General features: G+C 47.6%; 2 protein-coding genes across 2 annotated transcripts; both read left to right on the forward strand.

Annotated features, from left to right (window-relative positions):
- The first annotated feature begins 640 nt into the window (after positions 1–640).
- On the forward strand, positions 641–4,065 carry LOC112235966 (gap junction beta-2 protein). The gene is made up of 3 exons (XM_024404528.2): positions 641–945; positions 2,411–2,933; positions 3,400–4,065. Exons 2-3 carry the CDS (start codon positions 2,449–2,451, stop codon positions 3,761–3,763), a joined length of 849 nt encoding a protein of 282 aa, XP_024260296.2. The 5' UTR covers positions 641–945; positions 2,411–2,448; the 3' UTR covers positions 3,764–4,065.
- A 739-nt stretch (positions 4,066–4,804) lies between these two features.
- Positions 4,805–10,373, forward strand: LOC112235971 (gap junction alpha-3 protein-like). Its single transcript, XM_024404534.2, has 4 exons — positions 4,805–5,079; positions 6,518–6,580; positions 7,837–7,924; positions 8,033–10,373. Exons 3-4 carry the CDS (start codon positions 7,856–7,858, stop codon positions 9,380–9,382), a joined length of 1,419 nt encoding a protein of 472 aa, XP_024260302.2. The 5' UTR covers positions 4,805–5,079; positions 6,518–6,580; positions 7,837–7,855; the 3' UTR covers positions 9,383–10,373.
- The last annotated feature ends 817 nt before the right edge of the window (positions 10,374–11,190 follow it).

Here is an 11,190-nt window from a genome sequence, read left to right on the forward strand (position 1 = left end):
TCAGATGGTCATGTGCAGGTAGAGATACTGGTGTGCAAAAGAGCAGAAAAGTAAATAAATAAAAACAGTATGGGGATGAGGTAGGTAAATTGGGTGGGCTGTTTACCGATGGACTATGTACAGCTGCAGCAATTGGTTAGCTGCTCAGATAGCAGATGTTTAAAGTTGGTGAGGGAGATAAAAGTCTCCAACTTCAGCAATTTTTGCAATTCGTTCCAGTCACAGGCAGCAGAGAACTGGAAGGAAAGGCAGGCCAAATGAGGTGTTGGCTTTAGGGATGATCAGTGAGATACACCTGCTGGAGCGCGTGCTACGGGTGGGTGTTGCCATCGTGACCAGTGAACTGAGATGTGTTTTGTGGAGTGTTTAAGTCTAGTTTTAGCAAAAAATCCCTAGTGTGTTAAACATTCCCTGAGGTCAACATTTTCACCACATTTGAGTGTAAAGACATCAAGACCTGGTTTGTGCATCCACACACCCAAAAAAAGTACAATCACCCAATGTGGGATTCGCTGTTTGGTTAGATCCACAAGAAAGCAAAACAAAACCTCTTTTGATAAACTGACTGAATTAACTCCTCCTCAGTCAGTATATATATACACACACACACACATAAATATGTTTGAGTGAAGCAGAGAAGGATGCAGATCAGCACAACATCTATGGCTTGTGTGTTTCTTATACATAGGAACATCCGCTCAAGACTCACTCAAACTGCACTTGTTGTCGCTCCAGATTTCAGCTCCGCACCGAAACTGACGTCACGTAGGTGAATCCACAAGTTCAGGTGCGTCTCTGGGAGCGCTCAGAGCACATCAGTTCTAGTCAGCGTCTCACCCTAAACGGTCTCTCCCTGGAGCTCTGTTGGATCTGACTATGGCAGAGTGAACCAAGCAGCCGAAAGTGGGGGTACATGGAGCCTCCCTGACACTCAGGAGAGAAAAGGTGAGGAAGACAGGCTGGTGTGTTGTTCTGTTCTCTGTCAGCTGACCTCTTTTTCTCTGTTTATTTCATTAGATGAAACATTTTAAAAACTTTGGAGACGTGTTATGTAAAATGTATTTTTGTTATCACATGATGAAAGTATTGTGGGGTTGAAAATAATAATTTCATGCACAATGTCTTGTCATAATAATAATAGATGTATTTTATATAGGGCTTTTCATTACACATTGAATCTCAAAGTCACATTAAAAACAACTTATGAAGTGAATAAAAAAAAACACTTCAACTTATTGATATTTTATTACTATAGCATGTAAACCCCATTGATGTGAATATTGTGTGTCTTCGAGAGGTGAATGTAACGTGCAGTTATCGTGCAGTTATAAAAACTTAGTACCGCTATATAGCTCAGCTGTACACTCTTAGGGGGAACCAATAAGGCTTCTTCGACTGTCCCCATAGGTGAAACCTTTGTAGAATCCTTTTTGGTACTAGGTAGAATCCTTTTCGGTTCCATGAAGAACCCTTTCCAGGGTTTGACCTGGAACCAAAAAGGGTTCTACCTGGAACCAAAAACTGTTCTCTTATGGGAAAAGACAAAGAACCCCTTTTTTCTAAGAGTGAAGTACATTAGAAATGTTGGCTGGATCAATAGTTCATTATAACATTGGCACTGGTCTAGCCAAGCAACTGTATTCAGTTCTCTTTCTCTGTCTCTCTCTCCTCCTCCTCTCATCTCTATACTTCCTCCTCTCATCTCATTCTTATTCTCCTCCCTCTCTATTTATTTTTTTAACCTCAACTTTCAACCCCCTTCTCCCCTCCTCTCTCCCTAGAGTAGAGTGGATTGTTCCTGGGCAGCAGAGGAACGATGAGCTTGGGAACCCTGTACCTAATGTTTTTTACATTTTTATTTTACCCCCTTTTCTCCCCAATTTCGTGGTATCCAATTGTTAGTAGTTACTATCTTGTCTCATCGCTACAACTCCCGTACGGGCTCGGGAGAGACGAAGGTCGAAAGCCATGCGTCCTCCGAAACACAACCCAACCAAGCCGCACTGCTTCTTAACACAGCGCGCATCCAACCCGGAAGCCAGCCGCACCAATGTGTCGGAGGAAACACCGTGCACCTGGCGACCTGGTTAGCGTGCACTCTGCCACAGGAGTTGCTAGTGCGCGATGAGGCAAGGATATCCCTACCGGCCAAACCCTCCCTAACCCGGACAACGCTAGACCAATTGTGCGTCGCCCCATGGACCTCCCGGTCGCGGCCGGCTGCGACAGAGCCTGGGCTCGAACCCAGAGTCTCTGGTGGCACAGCTAGCACTGTGATGCAGTGCCCTAGACCACTGCGCCACCCGGGAGGCACCTAATGTTTTCTTATCTCCTCCTTCCTCTCTCTTCCCTCCAACTCTCCCTATTTAGATCCACCTCTCACCCCCTCTCTCCTCTGGTCTCTCCCCAGGGTAGAGGTGTGTGTTCTGGGCCAGAGGAGCAGGAGAGATGACCTGGGGGACCCTGTACACCCAGCTGGCTGGTGTGAACCGCCACTCCACCAGCCTGGGGAAGGTGTGGCTGTCTGTCCTCTTCATCTTCCGTGTCACCGTGCTGGTCCTGGCGGCCGAAAGCGTCTGGGGGGACGAACAGAGTGACTTTGTCTGCAACACCCTGCAGCCGGGCTGCGAGAACGTCTGCTACGACCACTTCTTCCCCGTGTCCCACATCAGGCTCTGGTGTCTGCAGCTTATCTTCGTCTCCACGCCCGCTCTCCTCGTCGCCATGTACGTGGCCTACCGTAATCACGGTGACAAACGCCAGGTCCTGCAGCAGGGTTCAGTCGGGGGGCGTTGCCACAGCGACAAGGCCCAGGCGGCCCAGGAGGCTGACCTAGAGAGCCTGAGGAGGCGGAGGCTGCCAATCGCCGGGCCGCTGTGGTGGACGTACGCCTGTAGTCTGGTCTTCCGCCTGCTGTTCGAGGGAGGCTTCATGTACGTACTGTGTTAGCTCACTGAGAAAAGCCTAACAAGTCTTTATTTCAGGCAGACAAGTTACTTGAGTGTAGCTCAATGAACCACCTCCATTACATACAAACGCTTAAGAATAAGATGTCGATACACTTCCTCAAGATTCATGACATCACCATGTACAAGTGTAGGATCTTAATTTGATCACCCTGTTGCGGGAGAATGTTCCCGCAATGCAGGAAATGTAAATCTTGTAGTGTATTTGAGGCTAAAAAAGCTTCTGAAGTTTGTAATTTCCACTTTGAAATGTCAGACATGATTTTCCCTTTACGAAAAATATATCAACCCCTACAAAAATGTCCATGAATTATAATCAACAAAATTCACATTTCCTGTTGCTGTAGGATTATTTACCCGCTGTTGCAAACTGTCTGAAATAAAGATGCTACATCTGTAGTTCTAAGCCTTTATCTTCCCCTTCGTTCTCCAGGTATGCTCTATACGTGTTGTACAACGGCTTCCAGATGCCCAGGCTGGTCCAGTGTGACCAGTGGCCCTGTCCCAACGTGGTGGACTGCTTTGTCTCCCGCCCCACAGAAAAAACTGTCTTCACCGTTTTCATGGCCGCCTCCTCCTGCGTCTGTATGGCTCTCAACATGGCCGAACTGGCCTACCTGGTCGCCAAGGCTATCGCTCGGTGCCCGTCATCACGGCACAGAGGGGGGAAACAGAAAGGGAAGGGTGCAAACTGTTCCTCAACCTCTTCCAAAGACAAGACTGCGCAGCAAAACAAGAAGAATGAGAAGTTGTTGTCGTCGTCTTCGTCTGGGTCCACCTGCAGCAAGGCGGTGTGAGGACGGGGGAGCTATAGACATAGCGTACATATGCACACACAGACGTGCAAAACATAAGTAGCCTACAGTACACACACAAACACACCGAATCATAAATATGTGTAAACACTGTGTAGTCCACTCCAGACATGCACAGAAGATCTCCTTCCCCGCTTCAGTCATTGGAGTCTCTACGCCATCTAGTGGCCAATATTCACACATGGCCACTGACCACTCACAGGCAAAGACAGGCCTACAGACAGAGAGACAGAGAGACAGAGAGACAGAGAGACAGAGAGACAGAGAGACAGACAGACAGACAGACAGACAGACAGACAGACAGACAGACAGACAGACAGACAGACAGACAGACAGACAGACAGACAGACAGACAGACAGACAGTTTGTATTGCTCCTATGGAATTGTGATGTTGGTAATGAAGAGATAACATTGTAAATACACTGACAATGGCATTCGCAGAATCACAGTAGAGTACTATGAGTAAAGGCTTAGGCAATGACCTACAGAGGATGTGTGTGTTTTAAAAACGCCTGAAATAAAAACATTAGATATTTGATATACTGTCTGATCATTGAGACACATTTTAGCAAAGCTGCATTTCACCATTTGGGTGATGGTGGGTGGTCAGATGTTTGTAAATCATGTGGTTGTGTTAGTGGGCCTGAGGAAGCACATCCCAGCACTTAATCATGAGATGTGATGTATTACATATGTTATTTTCATATAGCATAAATGTAAAATAGAGTACTACAAAAAATATACAAAGTGCACAAAGAAGATGTTCAGATAGTGCAGGTAATATGGGAGAGGAACATCCAGTCCTGTACTATAACTCATCTATATGCATTTATGCCTACTCTCCAACATAGTCAAGGCCATCATTTCCCCCCTGCGCGCGGAGACGCCATGCACAATTTTGGAGTCCTGGTGTGGAATTTCGGAAGAGCGGGGTGGCAGGGTCGGATGGGAGGTGACGGGGGGTTGACGGGTGGGCGACGCCGCCCCCACCCTCCCCCACGCGTGCACTCATGGATGGTCACACAATGTGACAGTAGCGATGGTTGGGCACGGGACGCAGCCGCTGCGCTTTGCGGGACCCAATCTCCAGGTTCCACACGCGCCCTTAGACTAGCATCGCTTTGCTCACCCTCACGCTGTCTCTCTCTCTCTCTCTCTCTCTCTCTCTCTCTCTCTCTTGTTCGCTCTCTTTCTCTCGCGCACGCCTGGCCTCGAACCCCGCGGGAGAAAATAAGAGAACGCAGATCGCGACGCTTCCGGGAAAAAGTTTTTGGCCGGCCGCTGTCAAAGGAGATTGGTAAGCTGTCAGGGATGGGGAGTGAGGGGGAAGGGGAGGGATCTTTCTACCTGGGAAGGTCTGTAGGATTTTCCAACCCTTTCATTTGGATAGCTTCAGTGACTACCGGATATTGCTTCAAGTGGCCAAGGCTTGGGGAGTCTATCCATGCACCCTGTCCTTATGCTTATTTGGGAACGCCAAGTAGCCACTTTTACGCTCACCAATTCCAATGCGAGTGATGTTGACTTGACTTAGCCTGCAATAAATTACTGTATCAATAGGTATTCTGTTAGGATATCTACTGCCTAAGGTTAATATATTTAAATAACTTGGGTCAGTGTGGTCAAAGAGTTAAATGGTGCGGCCGCTGGAACACAATGCCGCTGATCCCCGTCAATAGCCAGTGCCAAGGAGTACAATGCGTGTCTGGCAGCTTCTCTATTGTTACAGGTGACAGACGGTATTTCATCAAAACCTCAAAAGGATCAACACATATACTGTGCAGCTCGACACATACTGTCATTATAGAGGGGTATTGCACCACTTTGATACCAGCGCGTTATTGAGTAGGCTAGGCCAGGCATAACGACCATGGAGTCATCTATTGAAATTAATATTGAACTGTAGAAGGCCAGTGATTTGAGTTGAGCTAATATGGGCTACATTCAGCAACAATGCAACACCAATCGATAGATTGGGATACTGTGGTAACCATAGTAATCATAGATTTGACAGTAACAGCCTGCCTGTGTTTTAACATGGGGAAAATAGGTCCTTGTTTTCAAAGTTTGTAAAACCACTTCATGTCCAAACAGGAGTTTGTAACAGGTAGAGTAATGCAGCGGGGATCTGTTGTGTTGTTGTTGTATCTATGCATTGGTGATATAAAGCCCTCTGTAAATGCATATCAGTCGATCCGGGGCAAATATTTCCCCTCATCAGCAGATCTGTGTTCTGATGATCCGAGCATTCCTCCCAGGCTGTTATGTACTCATTCAGACTGCCACAGATGGCCAGCCATTGTAACCCGCTTGCCCAGCAACACACAGACAGGCCTATGGATGGATTGTATACATTCTTCAATTAAATCTGCCTTTCAAAACAAAACACATATGTCTATCAATGCTGTGGCATTCATAGGGTTCATGGTTCCATGTAGTCTGTCCAATTAGAAACACCCAAGTCACCTATTTCAGAGAAATAGACATTTTGGGGGAAGATAATGGAGGTTTTTGACTTTGAAGACATGATACATTTTTATTGGTGGCCAGTAGGCTTGTAGCCAGTCTAAAAAGATTCGAGTTTTCCACTCATCTCCGAAGTGTCTATATCGTAAGTTGCATGGACAATAGGCATACAAAATAATGGTTAATTAGGGTATTTGGGTAATGTGAGCATATTTAAATGACATTATAATTGTAATTCATAACTGATATGATTTGTTTTTTGCTTCCAGGTATTGTATTTCTTTTGAACCACTAGTTGATGGATTTATCACTGACAATACAACAACATTTTAGTAAGTCCACCGTCTGTCACTACTTTGGGTGCTTTTTTGTGTCATTGGACATCTGGTCCTTTTTTCATCTGCTTTGCAATGTGTTTAAAAGGGCACTAGATTCTCAATTGTAGCTGATTTGAAATAGATACAACTGTAAAATGTCAGCACTGGGAAAACGTTTCTTTGAATTGCTGCTAATGATTCCAGTAGGCCTGTAAGAAGCACAATGGTGGTGCTCAGGATGTTTTATTGCCACGTTTAACCTCAAGTCTCCAGTACTGTGATTAGAGAATGTATTAGAGAAGTATGTGGCCGGTCGAGAGTGAAAGTGATCAAGGCAGCTTGTTAGTCCCGTATGACTGACTCGATGGCGTCCATCCTGTGTCTGAGGGTGGTTGTTCGGTGGTCTCCACAGCTGTTCTGGGCTGTGCTGAGTGGGATGCCACATTACAGAACCTCCAGATAGAAATATATTAGAACAGATATGTATCCTTTACGTAGAACAAGGAATCATGCCGCCTCCTAAATGCAACCCTGCTGCCTCCTTCCGTGCCAAACGCATTGGCTTTGACTGAGAGATTGTGTGACTTCACTGAGTGATGTCGGGAGCAGAAAGTGCATAGGATGGATACAATGTGTGTGCATAATATGACAGTAATCTTTTGTAATATTATGGCTTCAAACCAGAGGTCAACACCACCAATGTTTGTTTTGGTTTCTGAACCTGTACATTTTCATTCAAAGTTTTTATTCCCCTCTTCTCTCATGTCCCCTTCTCTCATTTCCCCACCTCCCTTTCCTGTTTTCTTACCCTCTCAGTTGTTACTCACCCATGCCTGTGCTCCCCCTCTCCCTGGCCTATGCTCTCTCATTCTGTGTGTGTTCTCTCCCCACCTCTCTCTTCCCTCTTATCCCCAGTCGGTGCCTACACAGCCCTATTCCCTCTCTGTTGCTCCCACCTATCTCCAGCTTTCCCCCACCTCTCTCCAGCTTTCCCCCACATCTCTATCTGCACCTCTCTCCAGCTTCACTCAACCTTTCTCCTGCCTCTCCTCCAACCTCTCTCCTGCCTCTCCTCCAACCTCTCTCCTGCCTCTCCTCCAACCTCTCTCCTGCCTCTCCTCCAACCTCTCCCCTCCTCTCTCCCCCAGCTTCTCCCCCTCTCTCTTCCCCAGCCGTTCCCCACCTCTCTCCCCCAGCCATTCCCCCCAGCCTCTCCCCACCCAGGCCTCGCCCAGTTGCTACTCATCCCAGGCTGTGCTCTCTCTCCCCAGGCTAAAAATCGTGTGAAGCATGGGTGACTGGAGCTTTCTGGGGCGGCTGCTGGAGAACGCTCAAGAACACTCCACCGTGATTGGCAAGGTGCCTGATTGATACATTTATACAGTTATTTGATTGATTGACCCTTTTATTCCTGTGGTATATAGCCCCTTATGCCGTCTTATGTGGCGTTATGTCCCTTGTGTTCAGGTGTGGCTGACAGTCCTCTTCATCTTTCGTATCCTGGTCCTGGGGGCGGCTGCGGAGGAAGTGTGGGGTGACGAGCAGTCGGACTTCACCTGCAACACGCAGCAGCCCGGTTGCGAGAACGTGTGCTACGACGAAGCCTTCCCAATCTCGCACATCCGCTTCTGGGTGCTGCAGATTATCTTCGTGTCCACGCCCACCTTGATCTACCTGGGACACGTGCTGCACATTGTCCGCATGGAGGAGAAACGCCGGGAGAAGGAGGAGGAGCAGCGGAAGGCCAGCCGGCACCAGGAGGAGAGAGACCCTCTGTACAGGAACGGAGGAGGAGGAGGGAAAAAGGAGAAGCCCCCAATCAGAGACGAGCACGGTAAAATCCGCATCCGGGGGGCTCTCCTGCGCACATACGTGTTCAACATCATCTTCAAGACGCTGTTCGAAGTGGGCTTCATCCTGGGTCAGTACTTCCTGTATGGCTTCCAGCTCAGCCCCCTATATAAGTGTGGTCGCTGGCCCTGCCCCAACACGGTTGACTGCTTCATCTCACGCCCCACAGAGAAGACCATCTTCATCATCTTCATGCTGGTGGTAGCCTGCGTCTCCCTGCTACTCAACCTGCTGGAGATATACCACCTGGGATGGAAGAAGGTGAAGCAGGGGGTCAGCAACGAGTTTGCGCCCGACCGAATGGCGCTCCCCCTGGCCAGAGACGAGGCGGTGGAGTCCAACATGATCCAGGAGGGGATCACCCACCCGGCCCTCAACTGCCTGCCCACGTATGGTGGCGTGAACGTGGTGTACCTGCCCAACGAGCAGGCAAACGCCACGGACGCTTTATCCGAGCAGCAGGCAGCGGCGGCAGAACTCAAGATGGACCCTTTCCATGAAGACTTCCTGCTGGAGGCTCCTCCCACGTCCTTCTACGGCAGCGAGGGCAATGGCCAGCAGCAGTCCGTGGAGCAGAACTGGGCCAACATGGCCATGGAGCTGCAGACTCTGGACGCTGCCAAGTCCTCCTTGTACCCTCCTCCTCCCTCCTCCCCTTCTCCGCCACCCTCCTCCTCCTCCCACACCTCCTCTGACCAGGAGCAGTCACCCCCTCCACCGGACACTGCCCCTCCTATCCCCGACTCCCGCTCCTCCACCCTCCCGCTGGGGGAATCGAGAAGGAGTGAGGAGCACCAGCAGCAGGAAGAAGAGGCGGCGCTGCCGCTGACGCACGTTGATGATGTCACGGTGACCCGGGTGGAGATGCACGAGCCGCCCATTTTCATAGCGGCGGACGCCCGCAGGCTGAGCAGGGCCAGCAAGACCAGCAGTGTCCGAGCCCGGCCCGACGACCTTGCCGTGTAACACATACACACACACACACACTCTCACACACCTTCACACAATCACATACAAACACATGCAGACCCCTATCCACCACCGCACCCCAATGCCTCTGGGTTCTATACATTATATATCTTTGAGGCTCAGGTGTCAAATGTTGTGTGAAATACAGAGGCGAAGTGGGAGAGGGGGGGGGGCTCTGGAGTTGAGATGCTCCTGACATTAATCTCTACAGAAGTTGCGTTATCTGGAGATGCATTCGGTGAGGTGAGGCATAGCTTAGTGCTTCAACGTTATGAGGTGCCAACACGTATGTGGAGAGGGAACACATTCACTGTTTGCAGCTCAGATGCCATGAAAGGATAAGAGATATTGGACTAACTCGTTTGGGACATTAGCAACATTTCAGATGAATATAATTCTGCTGTTTTCTTTATTCTTTGATGGTAGACATCAGAAGAGGGTTTGCGCTTTCGTTTATTTTTTTCTCTCCCCCGTTTCTTTTTCTTTTCTTGTGATGGACCCTTTAAGATGAAGCCGATGTGTCCTACTGTCTCTTCCTGGTGTCTGTCTGTCTGCCTCGTAGCTAGCCGTCTGTCTGTTCCATGCTCACCCTTCCTATTAAGCTGAATGAAGAGAGGGACGCTCTGACAGTATGATGGATTGGAGAGAGACGGGGATAGGGTACCTGGGTGGCACTTTATTCAGAATGACTTGCTATTTACTTACAAATGACATGTTAATCACACACGACTAGGCACATTTTGGTACCAGGTAGTTAACAATGAAGTACCCTCTGATAATATGTAATGTACCAGTAAATACCAGGTTAATACCAGTGCATAAGGTAACGTCCTACCGGTTACTGTCGTGTGTAGCCATACTAGTGTGAAGCTTCAACCTATGTTACCACCGCGATCCCAACCTGAGGCTTGGTCTTTAGGATTCACAGGCTTTGTGTGTGTGTGTTTCTGTGTGTGTGTGTGTGTGTGTGTGTGTGTGTGTGTGTGTGTGTGTGTGTGTGTGTGTGTGTGTGTGTGTGTGTGTGTGTGTGTGTGTGTGTGTGTGTGTGTGTGTGTTTGTGTGTGTGTGTGTTTGTGTGTGTTTGTGTGTGTGTGCGTGCGTGCGTGCATGCGTGCGTGCGCAATAGATATATTATAGAGTCTTGTTTCAATGTCTACAACAACATTTAGGCAGTTACATCAGGGTAAATAATATATATATGTAAATATATTACATAGTACATATAGGGTATATTATACATATAGAATTATGACTTATAAAGAACCCATACTGATGCTTGTGTTTGCAGTGTGTTAAAGACGTGTGTGTCCTCATCGTAAAGAAATTCAGCAGATTTAAGACTGTAGGCCCCCACTGGTAGTCAGTATGGGAAGTTTCAGTATAGTGCTTAGAGAGAGTAGGCAATAGAATTGCTAGAAGATAGATAGATAAAGAGTATTATTTAAGGCAATGACATTTCATTCTTTGTTACTGAGTCATAATAGCAACATCAATAGGAATGTGCATTTGCGTATCATTTTCTTAAACTCCTGCCAGTTTTTTAAATCAGAAAATGGCTCTTAACATGCAGTTGTATTTCTTTTAAGCTTCCTGTTTTTTTCTCTCCAGATTAATTCATTTTATTGTCATCTAACATTCAGGAAAAAATCATAGCTATCGAACAATGTTTTGGACAAATCTCTTTTGCATTTTGTACCTCTTTATGTTTTGAACAACGGTATATTCTGTTACTGTGAAACTACAACTCACTACTACTGACTCCCTCAAGCACTTGACCTTTGACCTTGTTATGATGAAATCATATG

The sequence above is a fragment of the Oncorhynchus tshawytscha genome, linkage group LG14, assembly GCF_018296145.1.
Source record: "Oncorhynchus tshawytscha isolate Ot180627B linkage group LG14, Otsh_v2.0, whole genome shotgun sequence".
Taxonomy (NCBI): Eukaryota; Metazoa; Chordata; class Actinopteri; order Salmoniformes; family Salmonidae; genus Oncorhynchus; species Oncorhynchus tshawytscha.

What these genes read in the sequence shown, in the direction of transcription:
- LOC112235966 (XM_024404528.2), top strand. Translation starts at nt 2,449, where the DNA reads ATGACCTGGGGGACCCTGTACACCCAGCTGGCTGGTGTGAACCGCCAC. An exon ending in CTGTTCGAGGGAGGCTTCAT is followed by an intron (nt 2,934 to 3,399) that starts GTACGTACTGTG and finishes TTCGTTCTCCAG; the next exon opens with GTATGCTCTATACGTGTTGT.
- LOC112235971 (XM_024404534.2), top strand. Translation starts at nt 7,856, where the DNA reads ATGGGTGACTGGAGCTTTCTGGGGCGGCTGCTGGAGAACGCTCAAGAA. An exon ending in ACTCCACCGTGATTGGCAAG is followed by an intron (nt 7,925 to 8,032) that starts GTGCCTGATTGA and finishes CCTTGTGTTCAG; the next exon opens with GTGTGGCTGACAGTCCTCTT.